General features: G+C 49.8%; 6 protein-coding genes across 6 annotated transcripts, besides 3 other annotated features; 3 read left to right on the top strand and 3 right to left on the bottom strand.

Moving 5' to 3' along the window:
• The first annotated feature begins 54 nt into the window (after positions 1-54).
• Positions 55-79: a microsatellite.
• A 699-nt stretch (positions 80-778) lies between these two features.
• FPSE_01144 (uncharacterized protein) lies at positions 779-1,969 on the top strand (the record flags this gene model as incomplete). The annotated part of the gene is made up of 1 exon (XM_009254264.1): positions 779-1,969. One exon carries the CDS (start codon positions 779-781, stop codon positions 1,967-1,969), a length of 1,191 nt encoding a protein of 396 aa, XP_009252539.1.
• Positions 1,481-1,509: a microsatellite.
• Positions 1,970-2,253: 284 nt separating the features above from the next.
• Positions 2,254-5,542, bottom strand: FPSE_01145 (uncharacterized protein; the record flags this gene model as incomplete). Its single annotated transcript, XM_009254265.1, has 3 exons — positions 2,254-2,405; positions 2,485-5,464; positions 5,519-5,542. The coding sequence occupies 3 exons, from the start codon at positions 5,540-5,542 to the stop codon at positions 2,254-2,256; spliced, it is 3,156 nt and encodes a 1,051-aa protein (XP_009252540.1).
• Positions 5,543-6,088: 546 nt separating this feature from the next.
• On the top strand, positions 6,089-7,117 carry FPSE_01146 (uncharacterized protein; the record flags this gene model as incomplete). Its single annotated transcript, XM_009254266.1, has 1 exon — positions 6,089-7,117. One exon carries the CDS (start codon positions 6,089-6,091, stop codon positions 7,115-7,117), a length of 1,029 nt encoding a protein of 342 aa, XP_009252541.1.
• Positions 7,118-9,892: 2,775 nt separating this feature from the next.
• FPSE_01147 (uncharacterized protein) lies at positions 9,893-11,144 on the top strand (the record flags this gene model as incomplete). The annotated part of the gene is made up of 4 exons (XM_009254267.1): positions 9,893-10,153; positions 10,216-10,489; positions 10,555-11,006; positions 11,055-11,144. 4 exons carry the CDS (start codon positions 9,893-9,895, stop codon positions 11,142-11,144), a joined length of 1,077 nt encoding a protein of 358 aa, XP_009252542.1.
• Positions 11,145-12,300: 1,156 nt separating this feature from the next.
• Positions 12,301-14,180, bottom strand: FPSE_01148 (uncharacterized protein; the record flags this gene model as incomplete). Its single annotated transcript, XM_009254268.1, has 3 exons — positions 12,301-13,851; positions 13,979-14,062; positions 14,160-14,180. 3 exons carry the CDS (start codon positions 14,178-14,180, stop codon positions 12,301-12,303), a joined length of 1,656 nt encoding a protein of 551 aa, XP_009252543.1.
• Positions 13,422-13,501: a repeat region.
• Positions 14,181-15,192: 1,012 nt separating the features above from the next.
• On the bottom strand, positions 15,193-16,061 carry FPSE_01149 (uncharacterized protein; the record flags this gene model as incomplete). Its single annotated transcript, XM_009254269.1, has 3 exons — positions 15,193-15,303; positions 15,363-15,931; positions 15,989-16,061. 3 exons carry the CDS (start codon positions 16,059-16,061, stop codon positions 15,193-15,195), a joined length of 753 nt encoding a protein of 250 aa, XP_009252544.1.
• Positions 16,062-17,382: the final 1,321 nt, after the last annotated feature.

The following is a 17,382-nucleotide window of genomic DNA, read 5'->3' as shown; positions in this document are numbered from 1 at the left end:
TGCACAGTATGAGGAGGCAGTGCTACGTGAACAGAGTAGGAGGGTGAGCTGGTCAACTGAACTGAACTGAACTGAACTGGCCCAGCGTTTGGCGGGGGGGAAGCTCCAGCTTGATAGTGCCTGACCGAATACGGTTCAAGGGACGGAAACGGCCTGAAATAGATAAAGAGATAATATGAAAAATTCCAACTATGAGACAGAATGACCAGACTTTAGCTAGGAGACCATCAGCTTGTTGTCTTGTCCCCTCAGACTGTCTCTTTGTTGATCTAGTCATGTACCTGCGAGCCAGGGGACAACGTACATGGAATTAGACACCTAGCACCACGATGACCTAGAGGTTACCTATGATGGTGAGCTAGGCTGTACTGGGGTTAAAGCATGGCGCTGTGGCGGTGCAAGATCACAGTGGTAAGCCACGTGATGGGCTCGAAAGTACTTCATTACATTTTACCCCTGCCGGTTCCGTTACAGCGGCTGTCATAGCGCACCTGTCGCTGCTGTAGCCCTCCATTTTACTGGCATGGAAGTTAGCCTGGCAGGTAGGTTCTGGTACTGACGAGCATGGTCTGGGCTGAAATGCCCCTCACCAAACTGGTCCAAAGAACCAATAAGTTAATTAACCCCACCATCAATCCGTCTTGTCATTATCCGTCCATCACTTTTTGGAGGCAAAATTTAAAACCTTGACCTGACTTGCTTGCACAATTGTACAAACTATTCTTGAACAATACGATTCCACAAACAACCAATAAGCATTTACTGCTAATCATACAAGATGGTCCGACATAAAAAAGACTTCACCTCCAAGGGCAGAAAGGGAGGCCCTACCCCACGTCGAGGACCCCGGCGTGATGAAGAAGATGGTTCTGAATCTTCGCGCCCAGCCTTCAAGGCTGCGTGCTGGGATCTGGGCCATTGCGACCCCAAGCGCTGCTCAGGAAAGAAGCTCATGAAGCTTGGAATGATGCGCGATCTTCACCTCGGCCAACGCCATAACGGAGTCATCATAACACCCAATGGCAAACATACCGTTTCCCCTGCCGACCGCGAACTCATGGATCAGTACGGCGCTGCTGTCGTGGAATGCTCTTGGGCGAGAACCCAAGAAGTTCAATGGAACAAGGTAGGCGGAAAGTGCGAGCGATTACTGCCTTATCTCGTCGCAGCCAACACTGTCAACTATGGCAAACCCTGGCGGCTGAACTGTGTTGAGGCGCTGGCCGCCGCATTCTATATCTGTGGCCACCCAGACTGGGCTGAGCAGATTCTTGCGCCATTCTCCTACGGTCCATCTTTCCTCCAAATCAACTCCACCTTGCTGAAGAGATATGCGGCCTGTGCCGACGAGGCCGAGATGAAGAAGACGGAGGAGGAGTGGATGGAACAACTAGAAAGGGAATACGCTGAGAGCCGAGAGGAAGGAAACGACGATATGTGGACTAGTGGAAACACAAATCGAAGACGCATGGAGTCCTCGGATGATGATGATGATGAAGATGATGACGAAGACGAAGACGACAGCGACGAGGAAGAGGGGAGTGTAGATGGCATCTATCTGGGGAAGAAGCCATCCAAGGCCAACCCAGAAGAGGATGAAGAAGAAAAGGACCGCTACGCAATATCCGATGATTCAGACGACGAAGACACAATGGCCGAGATCCGTCGCAAAGTTCTTGCCTCAAAGACGTTCGCCAATCCTAATGAACAAGAAGACAAGAAGCCTGCCACCATTCCCAACCCACACCAGCAGCAGCAGCAGTTCAAGCCCAACCCCAGCGTGCAGCCTGATTCAGACAACGAAAGGAGCGGAAGTGATGATGACGACGACGAGTTCGACAACATCATCGAGGCTACGCCTGTGACGGATCGTATCGGACTGGCCAAGTTGGAAAAGGAGCGTTCTCAAGCAACTAGGACAACAAGAACGTTTTCAACAAACGCGGTCGGAGCGCCTTACAAAAGCTGATGAGTATGTTGGCTAAGTAGAAATTGTAAAAAAGAGTTGAACCTGCGACAATTAAAATATTCCAGATGGCGGACGAATGTCCTTGATAAACTGTGGCTTTTCGTTGATGAAACGTATTACTAGTGATATATGTCATATGTCCCATCTACCTAGGCATCCAAATCCTATACTCTTCTCTCATCAGGCCATGTATTCATGTCAGGCAATTATCTATACACGACTCCCAGAAGAGAGCCAACCCCTTTTTGTTCCTACTTGTTCATACATATTTTACAAGAATGTTGTTACAGTGTTCGTTTCTCCTTGATCTCCTCATACGTCTGGATTTGATCGTCGATCTCGAAGTCCTCAAAGCCTTCAAGACCGATACCGCACTCAGTGCCCTTGCCCATCTCCATGACATCCTTCTTGACGTGCTTGAGCGTGTCGATTTTACCTGCAGAGTGAATTAGCAACGAAGAACAGTAGAGACTCCGCTACCGATACAGCGAATGAGACAATATGGTTTGACTTACCATCGAAAACGACTTCTCCGCGACGGATGACCTTGACCGTAGACGTTCGCTTAATAGCACCGTTACGAATCTTACAACCTGCAATGCTCTTTGAAACACGTTTCCGGACATTGATAGAAAACAGTTGCAGGATATCTGCTTCACCAAGCACTTTGTGCGTAATTTTGTATGGTAGTAGATCCGAGAGAGCCTCCTTAACATCGTCAACAACGTGGTAGATAACGCTGTGGTCAATGATGCGAACGCCAGCTTCGTCCGCACGCTGGCGGATATGTGGCAGGATAGGGATGTTGAAATTGACAATGATGCTCTTGGAGGCAGCAGCATGGTCGACGTCGTACTCAGAAATAGCACCGACGCCAGATCGTAGGAGTTTGGATTGAACTTCATTGCTGCCCAGCTCCTGAACGGTGCCACACACAGCCTCGACGGAACCAGCGACATCAGCCTTGACGATGAAATTTTGAAAGATGATGCCAGGCTCGGCTGCGACAGGCTCCACTTCAACACCCTCCTCTTCTGCTGCCGCTGCGGCTTCCTCTGCGGCAGCCTTCTCACGTTGGCGCTGTTCTTGTTCGGCAAGTTGCTTGGAACTCTCCTGTCTCTCGGCCATTTCCTCACGATACTCAACTGCTGTCTTGGCTTTGCTCTCATCGGGTGCTTGGAGGACCATTTCACCAGCATCAGGGAGCTCACGCCAGCCAAGAACCTGAACAGGAGTTCCGGGTGGTGCCTCTCGGATATCGACGCCAGCTTCGTTCCGCAGACCCCGTATTCTAGCCCATGACTTGCCAGCAACAATAACATCGCCAAGGCGCAGGGTTCCTCGCTTGATGAGTACTGTGGCAGTCTTTCCAGTGTGCTTGATACTCGATTCTAGAACCCAGCCCTCAGCCATGCCATCTGTCTCAGCACGGACATCGAGAATCTCGGACAATGTGACGATGCTCTCCTCAAGGTCTTCCATGCCCTTACCGGTCTTTCCACTGACAGGAACAACCTGCACTTCACCGCCATAGTCTTCGATTTCCACACCGTGGCGAGCAAGATCAGCCTTGACTTGGTCAACTCGGGCGTCTTCCTTATCGATCTTGTTGATCGCGACGATGATGGGAACCTTGGCGGCCGTGGCGTGTTTCAACGCCTCAAGGGTCTGTGGCATAACACTGTCATCCGCAGCAACAACCAACACCACGATATCTGTGACATTGGCACCTCGCTGACGCATAGACAAAAACGCAGCGTGGCCAGGCGTGTCAAGGAAAGTGATTTGGCTACCGGACGACATTTGAACAATAAAGGCACCGATATGCTGTGTGATGCCACCATGCTCCTGAGCAGCAATCGAAGACTTTCGTAGCCAATCTAGGAGGGTAGTCTTTCCGTGATCAACGTGGCCCATGATAGTCACGACAGGAGGCCTGCTGGGTAACAGGGATGGATCTTCTGGTACTGGTCGAGGTCGGAGATCGCGCTGGGAGCCTGTGTCCACCGTAGGGTCGAAGCCATACTCCTGAGCAACGAGAGCACCCGTGTCGCCGGTCATGATGGTTTCTTCAGTGATTTCCTCGAAGCCCATAGACTCCAAGTCATGCAAGAAGTCCGCAACACGAATCTGAAGAGCACTAGCCAGGTTGGAAACACTGATGTACTCTGGGATGAAGATAGGCAGTGGTGCAGCTTCGGCAGCAACTTCCAGGTGCTTCTTGGCATCCTTCTCGGCCTTCTTGCGCTGTCTGCTTTCCCACCGTCTAATTGCATCCTCGTCCATATCCTCGTCTTCGTAGCTGTTCTGCCGCACATTCTTTGGGCGCTTGCCCTTTTTATCTCGTTTGGTGCGCTCCTCCTCTTCCTCTATCTCGAAGCGAGACTTACGCCTTGGCTGATCTTCTAGTGCCTGCTGGCCCTCCTGGGACAATAAGCCGTCGCCTTGAAGCACAGATTGGTACGTATCAGTGACTTCGGGGGCAGGGGAAGGTCTGTTGCGAATATTTGTGACCCGAGTTTCAAGTTCATCCCAGAACCCGCCCTCCTGGCCTTCTACTTTCTCCCCGATCGATCTCCTTGAGCGCTTCAATTGACCCCACACAGCGTCGCTGCCACCCCGAATCGTCGACGGAGGAGGCGTTTGAGGTTGCGCTTCGGTTTGCTTTTCTGTGGGCTTCGCTTCGGCTTGACTCTTCATCAGAGGTACATGCGTGTCTATCTTTCGAGAGCTAAAAGCCCCCCAGGTAGGGATGGCTGGCTTGGGAGGTTCGTTGGTGGACCACGCTCTGGGTGTCGCCACTGGTGCTGGTGCTCGGTCTGTCTTGAAGGCTTCAGCCAGGATAGAACTCGATAGCGGGTTGGACGGAGGCTTCGACTCTTGGTTCTGTTGTTTCTGCGTCTGCTGTGTCTGCTGTGTCTGCACCTGCTGCGTCTGCGTCCGTCTGATATCATTATTGTTCTTTTCGTTAAATCGACCGAATTGCTGGTTTCCTTTTGTCCTCTGGTTTTGCCCTAGGCCTCTTCCATTGTCTTGAGCCTGATTTTGAGATGTATTCTGACCAGCTGGTATTGTCTTGGCGTTGTCCTTCGCTTGGGCCTGGGCGGGCTTCGGGGGTGGCTTCTTGAGAGGCAATCCCATCTTCTTACGAGCTTCAAGCTCATGAGGAAGTAGTTCGACAGATTGTTTTGCAGTTTCCGTCACCGGCTTATTTGCAAACGCTCCAAATGACCCCAGTCCAGCTCCAAACCCTCCAGGAAAACCCCCGCCTGGGAAACCACCCGGCTTGCCACCATCATTGAGCCCACGGAGCGCAGAGGTCGTCGAGAGGGAGCGCACGCCAGATATTTGCGAAGAATGGCAAGACGATAGCCCGGTGGCTCGAGCGGATGTTATTAAAGCTGCGACGCTGGAAACATGGCGATCTCTAAGCTGCGAGTCCCTCGGCGAAAGTTTGTGGCGGCAGAAGGCGCATACGTAGGAATTGCCGCGCTCCTATTGCTTTTGTTAGCTATTTGAGAGCTGGAGAATAAGCTATATGATACCAACCTGGAAATTACGACCTCTCAACATTGCCACGGAAAGGAATTGGCAGAACAGAAGCAAAACCAACTCGACATTGACTTTGAAACGAATGTGCTAAAGTGCCCTCTGTAAGTGTAGAAATCCATCCGATCTTAGTGGAGTAAGTCCATGTTAGCCACAGCGGGCAAACGCTCGGCGCCGGGATTGTCCGCTACTGGACAATTAAATGCAGGACGATGCCTGACGAAGCATCATCTTTTAGAGCTGTTATTACTTGGTGAAGATCAAGAGATAAAATTACCAAAATTGAATAATGCAGTATATAGAAGTTATACATATATGCTGGATTTCTTTTGACATTTCTTGACTACTTTCTTGAAAAGTTATAGAGCAAGACGCATTTTAGATGGCCAGTGTCCATGTCCAGGACAGCATCCAGGTTTTGTGGAACCACTAGAACAACTACCTCAATCTTCGAGAACACCTTTCCCGTCGCCAATGAAACCACCTACAAACTCCTGCCTAATCATTCTCACCACGCATTGATCGGGTTTCATCTCACAACACATACGGAAATCAAAGGCCACACTCGACATGGCTCCCAACAAGAGAGCAGGAAAACAAAAACGTGCTCATTTCGCCGATAAAAAGAATGAAGCTCCTCCTTCACCTTTCAAGCGGCCCCCTGAAGCTCTGGAGCCCTTCATTCAGTCTCTAGATGAGAAGCACGTCTACGTCACACACATAGACAACAAACCTGCCGAATTCAAGCGAAAGATCTTCCTAGTACCCGTCGGTATGAATGTTGTAGTCGTTCTTCTCTTCATTCTGCGCATGTGGTGGATTGCCCCCTGGTACTGGCAGCTGCTCATGACAGGTTTTGGTCATGAAAACGAGACAACCTGGGATACCGTAGACTCGACATGGTCTCAGATTGCCTTGGAGATCGGAAAGCGCGCTGGAACTATGCTCATCGACTTTGTTCTCTTCATCTTTGTTTGGCCGTGGCCCGTGGAATTCGTCGCTGGACAAGCTCGCGGTAACCCTTGCCAGTGGCGGTGGCAGGTTGGTTTTCGCGAACAGGAGATTTACGTACGCCGAAGCCGAGAATGGGACCAGGCTCTCACCGATATCTTGGAGGATGCGGATTCAAAGAAGATCCTGGTTTCTTACGTTGACAACGCGACGTCCCCTATTCTTCAAGAGCAAAAGACTGGATATCTTTTGATGAACGCCTACTGGGATCTCGACTGGGCACGCATGGTGATCGCGCACCGTCTAGTCGACAAGAAAGAGTTGGCTCTCGAGGCTTTCAAGAGTGTTGTTCTTGTTCATCATGATGCCTACGGTTGGATGTCCTACGATGTCCGTGGCAGCGGTGCTTCGGGTGAGGACGAGCGACGACGACAAGTATTTGCTTTCCGGGATGCACTTACCAAGCTTGGAAAGGAGAACCTATTCTATCGCTGGGTCGAAATCGTGCAATTCGAGGCGACACAGCCTGGTGGTTTTGGTCCCAAGGAGCAAGAGGCTGCGGCTAAGAGAATCCGCGAGTTATTTGAGAAAGAGGACATTGACTTTGACGATCTTTGGAAAAAGAGCATCAGCTCATTGCCATCATAAAGGAGCATAATCGCAAGTACAAACATATCAAAACAGGAGGTTATATTATTATACGCAATATACAGTCTATTTAATGCATGCAGATAAAGGGACATTTACAGTCACAGTAATAATAATAAAAAAAGAAACATAGAAACAAAACAAAAAAAAAACAGTCTTCAGCGACTGTGCAACGCCCAGCGCTTCCTTCTCAGCGAGGAAACCTACTGCGCGTCCCTGCTTTCGCTTGGGATACTTCTTTGGCCACCCTCAGATCCTCGGTCGACAAGTCAGGCTGGGCGTCCCCAGACGCTGACAAGGCCAGGGGCTCTGCAGGTCCTATGAGGGGGGTCGATCCGAGACACACTGGTGCAGGGTTCGAAGAACCGTCGTTCCTCGAATAGTCCCGCCTGGATCGAAACCCAGTCGAGAGCCCGCTACACCAGATGCCCCGGCGGGGACCCCCCGCTGTGAAAGATTCTAAGTTCTGATGACACATAAGGCTTTGTCGCATATGTGGGTGGCTGTAAGATGCCTACAGCTGGCATGCAGGTGGCGGATACTTTGGTACCTTGCCCACAGTGAGGAAAAGCACAGCGGGGCCCACAGCAAAAGCGCCGAGTATCAGGATCGTAAAGAACATCTGTTCAGGTCGGCCTGTGGTGCGAATTGGATTAATAGAGGGTCCTGGTGACAAATAAGATCGGCTGCCATATTGACAGACATGCCGATACCAATCGTTGATGGATTGAACAAAGGCAGCTCCTACGAACAGGTGGCTGTCTATAGAGAACAAATGGGCAGATAGATGACAGTGCAAGTCATCTTGGCCAAGAAGATGTTGTAGCCATATGAAGATAGCATATAATCAATGTTCGTATGAAGATTATCCATGTGGCCCTGACTTCAGGGCGCTGGATAGTGGTCAAAAGGCGAGAACTAAGTGCTCGCAGATTCAGGTGTCCCAGTATTTGGCTCGAGCGGTATGTTCAAAATCGGCGTCGCAGATGTTGAGGTGTCGTAGTCAGGATGGTCAAGATCATCCATCAAATGGTGTATAAGAAAGAGTCTTGCGAGGCGGCCACGACATGGAGGATTCGAATCGAAGAAAAGTGTTACAGTAGTGAGCTTGGATCATTACTTCAGAGAGTCAACCCTGGCAACGGCATCCGATCGACGGCGTTCGAGGCCATAATTGACCATCAGGAGCTCGAGTCACTTGCTTATGTGGTGATGGTATGAAGTTGAAATTATGTGTGGGGAGATTCGTGTCCTGTCTCGGTAGCTGACTAACAAGCGTACATCCACGTATTAGTGGAAAGTGAGCTTAAGTTGCATCTGCCTCCTGTGGAGAATCCCAGTAGAGAGAGACCTCAGGGTATCAGGAAAGTTGGTCACTCGAGGTGTAAGAGATGAAATAACAAGACAGTTTATGCTGTTTAGACTATAATCCTAGGTTTTCTATTTTATACTCTTACTTGGAGGTCATCTTTTCTGGCACTAGAGAAAGGACAAACAACAGCTTTGGTTCTAGCTTTGGCTTCGTATTGTGCTTGATGGGACCGGATATAGAGCGGTGAATTGATACTTTTCTGTTATCAAGCGAGGCCTTGCTTCGTCTGGAGGATCACATGAAACTTGGTGTTCTGCCGAGATGGCCTGATAGCCTGAGCAAGGCAGAATGCTGACTGACTCCAGAAAGAATGGACCTGTCTGTAGGATTGAGGACCGGTCATCCTGGTTGGACATTGAAAAGAGCTTCTCAACTTGTGGTAGGGTGCGTATGTTGGGTCAATCAGTTAGGCACCCTTCCAAGCAACCGTTGTATGAAGTACGTTCCAGACATGGAAGATAAATAAAGCTCTGTTGAGATATCTTCTGGTGAGGGTATGTCTTCATCCTGTCAAATTTGGCATGAATAGTACCTACTACTAAGGTTAGTAGGTTAGTAGTGGTGGGTCGAATCCGATGTGCGTCAAAATCAGTCTTCTCTCCCTGCTCCATGCATTTGTCCCACGGGAGGAAAGTTCCCCTTTCAAACATGGTGGACGCTGGAATCCCCTTATCTGTCTTGTAGCAAAGCTTCGATCCTTGCAAGCAAGCCTCGATCCTCTCAAGGTCACTAGTGACTTTCATGTTGATTCAATTGATTTGTTAAACATCAACTGGCTGTTTCCATCGCCAATTGTTACCAATGATTTACCAGATTGTTTGATGGGTGCCTCGTATGGACCTGCTACATGCTGGGTATACGCATAAGATCCCTGTTTTACGGGTTTAGAGTAAAGAATGACAGTACCTAGTAGGTGAAAACATGTCAATTATATCAGTCGGCCCAATATACTTGGATTCAATCGTCATCAAAGAAAGGAACTAAGAAGATCGGACCAGATTCAAGGCTGTGAATCAGCTGGCATCCTCACATCAATAATCAGCCTCCCTTGCGCAAAGGGTTAGGTCCCGTCCCCAACAGTAACGGCGTAGCTGGGCCATCTATTGGCTCCAACCGCTAATCGGGTACCTTTTACTTCCATACAGGGCAATCCAGTACAACTTTACGGAGCTCCAAGCCCCCCGTCCCAAACCCCTAAATCTGACCGCGCAACTAGCCCCGTTCAGCTCAATCAATCAAGTTCCAGGACCTGACCTCAAACTACTAGACCGTGCTGTGCTGTGCTGTACCCCTTCAACCTCATCTCGACAAAAAAAGGCTTTGCTGCTTCCGCCGCTCCCTCCCCTTGGCCTTCGACTCTTCCCTCCCAGACACCAAAGACAAAACATATCTACCTCTTCGAAATGTCCTCGGGATTGACGCGACGCCGCGGTGCGGGCGGCGCAGGACCTGCGGGCGAAGGCGACTCTAGCAATGGCGCTGCCCCTAGAACAAGCACACCCAGTGCCAGGGACAACGGTCCCGAGACGAGCTACGAGAACTCAGAAAATGGCCACAAGATCGCCTTCGACCCTCGAGACATTAGCGAGAGTGCTGAGCGAAGCAAGCAGCCCAAGCTCACCCTCATGGAGGAGGTGTTGCTACTTGGCCTCAAGGATAAGCAGGTAGGCTAGCATATATGCCCATACACGTGCCCTTTGTTCTGGGACACCACGACACAATACAGACTGCTCTAACATTTGACCTCCCAAAGGGCTACCTCTCTTTCTGGAACGACAACATTTCTTACGCCCTGCGAGGATGCATCGTCATCGAGCTGGCCTTCCGCGGTCGCATTGCAATGGAAAAGGACGCTTCGAGACGCCGATTCCCCCTCGCAGACCGCAACATCGAAGTCATAGACGACACCCTCACCGGCGAGGTTCTCCTTGACGAAGCCCTCAAGATGATGAAGCAGAGCGAAAAGATGAGCGTCGCAACCTGGATTGATTTGATGAGTGGTAAGTCGCCCAAGCAGTATCCCTGCCGAATTTAACAACGTCGCTGACTCCTTTTCGAACAATAGGCGAGACCTGGAACTTGATGAAGATCGGGTACCAACTCAAGCAGGTCCGAGAACGACTCGCAAAGGGCCTTGTCGACAAGGGCATCCTCCGTACCGAGAAGCGCAATTTCCTCCTCTTCGACATGGCCACCCATCCCGTCGCCGACGGCGGTGCCAAGGAGGAGATCCGCCGCCGCGTCCGCACTGTCCTGACCCAGCGAACCGTCGTCCTCAACGGTAGCCAGTTCCTACCCGAGTCGCTCGAGTTTCGCTATATGCGCACCATCGCCATGGTTTGCGCCGCCTACGCTGCTAATGTCCTCGAGAATGCCCTCGCATCCCTTGGCCATGAGGCTCGCGAGAGAGCCTTTGCGCAGACCGATGACCTGCTCGCTGACTACAGTCAATGGCCATTTGGCAAGAAGGCCACGCAGAACGGCGTCGGGGCCAACTTGCCTCAACTCATCAACGAGGTGGGTATTTCGTTTCATGAGAGGTTTCATAACTAACATTGGCTACAGGAGGTCAACAGCGGTAAAGACAAGGAGCTCCAGCTCGAGGTTGTTTCAGCTTGCTTGAGTGTCTTTACTCGACTCGACTCCCTTCTATAAACGTATCGACACAGGTTGCATGCGTATCCGCTATCGCCAAACACGATGCTTGGATTACATCCTCGATCGACTATCTAACGTCCTAGTCAGGCCAAGCTCTTTCCCCCCAAATCTCCGTTCCAACTATCCGATCCTAATCCCTCTTTCGAACCTTTTTCATGACATGACTTTGATGACGACAGTCTCATGGCTCCCCTTCTCACAAACACGATAGCAGCACGAGTCCCTACACACAATCACTACAATATGGAGTAATTCAAGGGAAACTGGAACTTTATTTTCAACTCAACTAAACCGGGTTGTGGATTGTTCCGCGCGTCAAGAGTTTAGAGCTTGGCCATTGACTAGGTAGCCCAGCGGAAACCTTTCTGGGTGTGTGTTTGAACAAGTGGTGTTGGCGATCCGCACACTTTCTTACCCACCCCAAACTTCTTTTAATGTCCTTTTTATTTTTGTCGAGGCTTATCTATTCTTCCTCTTTCTACCGGTTTTGGGAAACAAAAAAAGGAGATGGACGGGATGACTCTGACTCAAACTCGAACTCTGTTGTGTATATGTCCGTTGTGTGCTGGTGTGCTTCTGGGAGGCTAGGGATAAGGAGGGCGAGAATCAGACCGATGCGTGAAGCGTAGCTGTTGCTGTTTTGTCGTTGAAACTGGGTTTGGTGTTATCTGTTGTAATGAAAAGAAAAATACCACAGACAACTTCTGTTTTTTTTACATGATGAGGGCGTCTGTTTTCTCAGAGGACAATGGGTCTCTTCTCTTGCTACTTATGTTGCATCTGGTGATTTTGGGCTTTATATGATGATCATGAAGAGAAGGAGTTGGGTAGGTAGGTAGTCACGACAGGAGAAAGGATGAAACTTAATGTCAGAATAATACATGGGAATTTGCACTGCTAGGCTTGGAAGTTCAACGGCTTCATGTATCGACAGCGCGTTCTAGACATGTTTTTCTTCGCTTTCATGTCTATATACGAATGAATTATGGCCACTATCGAATGCGTTTTGAGTATCATCACTCCTGAAATCCTTCTCATTCTTCTTCTCCTTTTTGCCGACCGGAACTCCGCCAGCGCCGTGTATCTTGATTATATCAAAGAGTAAAAAAATCAATCAATCAATCTTTTTCTTCATCTCTGCTCTTCCTCAAGCTCATTTCTTTCCACCCTTCTTTCCACCTCCAACACCCATGGTACCCTCGAAGCCGGGACGACCCTTCTTCTTAGCACCGGCGGCACCACCCTTCTTCTTCTTCTTACCAGCCTTGCCTAGAAGCTTATCATCGCGGCGGGCGCGCAGGTTCTCTTCTCGCTTGCGCTGGCGGTCCTTTTGGGATTGCTTGACGCCGTCAACTCGCTCGCGCCAGGCCTTCTCGCTCTTCTTCTTGGCAACCTCCTTTCGCTTAACGGCGCGCTTGAGGAGAGCTTCGTCATCGCGAATCTTCTCACCCTCTGCGCGACGGCGGGCTGTCAGCCAGACGTCCTTCTCGGCGATATCAGCTCGCTTCTCGGGATCGAGCTCCTCAAGACGCTTCTTCTGGTTTTGGACCTTGATGAGGGCCGTCTTGGGATCCGAAGGTCCCTTCTTCTTACCCTGGGTCAGGACATGGCCAAGGTCGCGTGAGAGCTGGGCACCATCGCCAAAGGCGACGCGACCAAAGGTAAAGTTGCTGGCATTCTCGTCGAGCTCGACAGCGGGGCTCATAATACCGGGCGAGTTGGATACTAATGCCTCCTCGCGCTTGCGTTGCTCTTCCAGCTTGGCTTGCGCGCGCATCTCCTGCTTGTGGGCTTTTCGTTGCTCTTGCTTCTTTCGTCTTGACTCGATAAGCTCTTGGCGTGTGCGAATGGGCTTTCCATCAGGACCATCTGCTTTTCGGGCGGCACGGAGAGCCTCGATCTTGGCAGCAAGACGCGCTCGGATGGCAGTAGTGTCGGCGGGGAGCTTGATGTGCTTGGGCTTTTCGGAAGGGGTGACGGTAGATGAGATAGAAGTAGTAGTGCTAGCAGGGTCGGTGGCTGTTTCTGCAGGAGCTGCTGAGTCGAACGTAGGGGAGTGTGGTTCGGATTCGTGACTTGAGTTGCCACTGGTCTCATCCTCTTTCTCCATACCGGAAATATCCATGGGCAGAACTTCACCATCGCCACCAGTTGTTGTCTCCTCCTCTTCCTCCTGGTCCTCCTTTTGCTTCTGGGCCTTAGTGGCAGGGGTTTTTGCCTGCTTCTTGGCGGCTTGCTTCTGAGATTTTGTTGTGGGTGCCTCTGTCTTGGTCGTCTTTTGTTCCTTCTTCTCTGGCTTCTCAGTCTTCTTGTCCTTCTTCTTCTCCTTCTTGGCCGCTCTCTTCTCTTCCCTCCTTGACAGCTTGGAAGACTGGGTCGCTTCAGCGGATTCCTTGGGCTCTGCGTCATCATTATTGTCCTCATCCTCATCGAGCTTCTGCTTCTTGTTGTTCTCAGTCTTGGCCGCCTTGAGACCCTCGCCAGGCTTTTCGCTGTCTACGCCAGGAATAGGCTCGTACTCCTCCCAGTCGTCATCGTTCTCGGCTTCGTCCTGCTGCTCCATCTCGCGCAGCTTGCGCTTGTTCTTGGCGCGTTCATCCATAACCTCTTTGGCGTTTCGGTTTAGCTCGCTATCAGGATCCAGCTTTCCTCTACGGGCAGCGGCGGCTTCCTCTTTGGTCTGCTTCTTCTTATTCCATTGATCCTATGGTCTAATTAGCCTCTTATCGCGCTTATTATGAAGAGCATGAGGTGACGAGAGATATGTGGTATAATCAAGTGGAGGGCAGATGGGTATGGATCGAGATCGATAGAAGGTTCGCTTCACATACGCTTGTGTCTTCACCGTAGTACATCTTGGCAGGGATGAGACTCAGAATGCCATCAAAGGCATTTGACTGGAGCCGCAGGCGGTCCTATAGTAGTCAAGGTCAGCTCAAAGACTTCCTATCGCCATGTATCCAAGACTTGTACGATGACAGGCGGGGCATCAGGGCGACTGGTAGAACGTACCTTTACTGAAGACTCTGCCATATTAGCTGTCCTTTTCGGTCAGATCAGATACTGAGAGGTATCTTTGGATCGCAATTATTATTTGGGTGCAATTATCGAGATGCTATCGCTCTCGACAATAATAAGAGGTTGGAAAAAGAAAGCTCGGATGGCGATTTGCTGCCTCAATTTTTTGGGGAGGATCGTTGTAATTTTTTTTTCCTGCTAACCACTGGGCCTTGCTTTGTGTGGGGAAACCCGAACTACCTGAAGGCGGTCGATCCACCATTGGAAGTTTCCATTAGCGCGATTCGGCCGAGATACGTACCGACTACGCCCTGTTCAGGGTCTCAAAGTCTTTTGGGAGCCTCATAATAAGCTTAGAGACATCAACTACATGATACTTGCATGTGTACACAATCGAACCGACTCACACCTAGCTGAAGAAGCACAGGCTTTTATCTGGTGTATATCCATATTTTTTGGAATTCGAGTGTGGCATTCCTACCTACTGAATGGGGCTGGTATAATACTGGCAATGGAAAATTATTGACTCTTTAGCCTAGATATCCATACGTCGCTAAGTTTTTGCCTAGAACGTATGTTTAGCCTATTGAACTTAACTTTGCTATTCAAATACTCTCTCAAGTTATACAATATTCTAAAGGGCTAGTTGGCATGGAGAGGGTGAACGTGTCATCAAACGCAAAGGCCTAGCTGGTTGTCGTGCGAGGAATCAAGATGGAGGCACCTATCTAGTAGATACTTGAACTGCCCAATATAGAATTCCAAAATACATATGCTTCTCAAAAACTTCCTTCTGCCATCTCTGCAATGGTACATTGAATCAAGGTATTACGGCTTGTACGAGTCAAGAATAGTAGAATACGGGAACGAGTATCGAGAGTTTTTATTGATGGTTTTTCGGTCCAAACAGTCATCGAAAATCGCATCTAGAAGATAACACACAGTGTATTTTATTTTTTTGACCAGAAAAGCGAAAGCCAGGATGTATTCGTTGATCATAATCGTCAAGTCTGTCATAATCTATCCTCTATTTCTTCTTGCCCTTCTTTCCGAGAGCGGCCTCTCGTTTGCGTGCCTCTCTCGCCTCGATCTCAGACTTCTTGACCTTTTCTTGCTCCTCCCTCTCTTCGCGCTCGGCCTAAACAGTATTAGCACAAATAGTCCGGCTGAGATTTTTCGTTATAATGGGCAACTAACTTGTCGTCGGGCAGCGTCAAGTTCGCGCTGCTCACGAATAGCCTTGAGGCGTTCCAGATCGGCCCTGGAAACGTCGGTCTTGCCTTGGGCTGTCAGGCGCATGTGCTTCTCCTTGGCCGCTGCAGCCTCGAGGGCCTCGCGCTCGCGTCGAGTGGGTGCCGCCTGCAAATTCTCCATGTCTTCTGTGAGCTCATCGACTCCCGCGGTAGCCTGCTTGCGCGCTTTCTTGGAGTGGTTGGGGTTGGCGGGCATGTCTTCATCCTCGCTGTCGCTCTCTTCAGAGTCGCTTGAGGGCAGGTCGCCGACCTCAACTGTCTTGGCCTTCGATTTGGCTATCGCTGCCTCCTTGCGGGCCTTCTTCTCGGCTTTGTGAAGTTCTCGCGTCTGCTCTTGGGTGAGTTCCTTGGCAGGACCAGCACCATCATCGCTGTCTTCCTCCTCTTCAGAGGATTCTTCCTCTTCAGAGTCCTCTTCGTCACCGTTTTCCTTGTCATGATCGACAGCCCACATGCTGACTTCGTTTCCATCGGCATCGAGAGGTCGGATGTCGCGTGAGAACTTCTTACCACCTGCGCTTGTTAGTATTCTTATGGCATTTCTGGGGCGCAAATGACGAGCAGACGTACCTCCTCTAGCGGGCTTTCTGAATTTTCCTCCTCGGCCGCGCGAGCTTGTTCCAGGGGGACCACCAGGAGCCATGATGGGCGATTTGTGGTGAGTTGTGTAGGTGAAGTGAGTTTGCACGAAGATAAGCTTGTTAGGATTCTAGTCCTGGTTGTCTGTAGAATCTGATGTTGTTTGCTGATCAAACTTGTTCTGAGGCGGGGTAGCGGGGTAGCTAATGACGGCAGCAGCTTTTTGATCAAGAGAGTTCAAAGATTAAGGGATGGTGTTAATCAGGGACTGTCGGGGTTCCTGCTTTTATATGAGTCAAGGGTTACCAACTTATGCTACATACAACGCAAAATTAATGGGGATTCGCTGATATTTCCAAATGCTAATTTGGGTACATAACATATACTTTATGCAGGAGTATTGTGTGTCAAACAGGGAAAGCTCAGGGGGGAAGAAATGGAAGCACAAAGAGATATTGTACCAATAATTTTGGGAGTAACTGTTTTAACTTTTTTCTAGGCCTATTACTGAGGTAGGAATAAACTTCTATTGAACGCAAATATTTAACTGCATACTATGTTCTTGGCGTACTTAACGACATCTAAGATATTTAGAATCATGCGATGGTGTGTCGATTTTATTGTCTGCGACTGTTCAACATATTGAGCTAAGGTACCTTGGTAGTATGTATGTCAAGGCAAGGCAAAAGGGACATGTGAGTCAGGAACAGGATAGATCAGGCACTCCACAGGCCGTTGGAGTCATTGAGCGAATGGGACACACCCGGTTTGTCGTGGTCTGAGGGGTGTAAATCGCAGTAGGCATGCAAGTGCCTTGGTGCTCAGCTACTGTGTACCAAGGTATGGACGCTCGCATGACTTGATGCTTTCTTTGTCATGATACAATCTTTCCTATGGTCTACACCCTAGAAACCCAGATTGGCACATTTGCACGTCCCAGTCTTTCGAAGCAAACATAACAGATTACTAGGACAAATAAGTTCATTAAGCCCTAAAAATCCAAAAACAGGCCAGCAACTTTCCGTCGCGCAAGTTAAAACTCAACAGACATGATGGAGGGACCCTGACACCTCGGCGCATCAATATTCCGCACCCGCTCTGCCAAATGCCCCACCCACGTAAACAAAACCATCTCGAGTGAGCCGCAATTTGATTTCTTTTTTTCTTTTCTTCTTCAACCTACTAGAAAAACTGAATCCTTCAAATTCACTCTGGCTCCCATTACACCATGGGGGTACTTGGAGGGGAAACTGGAGGAAAGATGAATTCACCGCTGACACTTACCCTCTGTCCTGCTTGTAGCTTTTGCTGCGTTGGGAGAGAGAAATTTTGACGCGGTACATACCACTTCTTCAACACTCTTTTGCTTTCTGAGAGACGACGAA

This window comes from Fusarium pseudograminearum, chromosome 3 (assembly GCF_000303195.2).
Source record: "Fusarium pseudograminearum CS3096 chromosome 3, whole genome shotgun sequence".
Classification (NCBI taxonomy): domain Eukaryota; kingdom Fungi; phylum Ascomycota; class Sordariomycetes; order Hypocreales; family Nectriaceae; genus Fusarium; species Fusarium pseudograminearum.
This window is presented reverse-complemented; position numbering and strand designations above follow the sequence as displayed.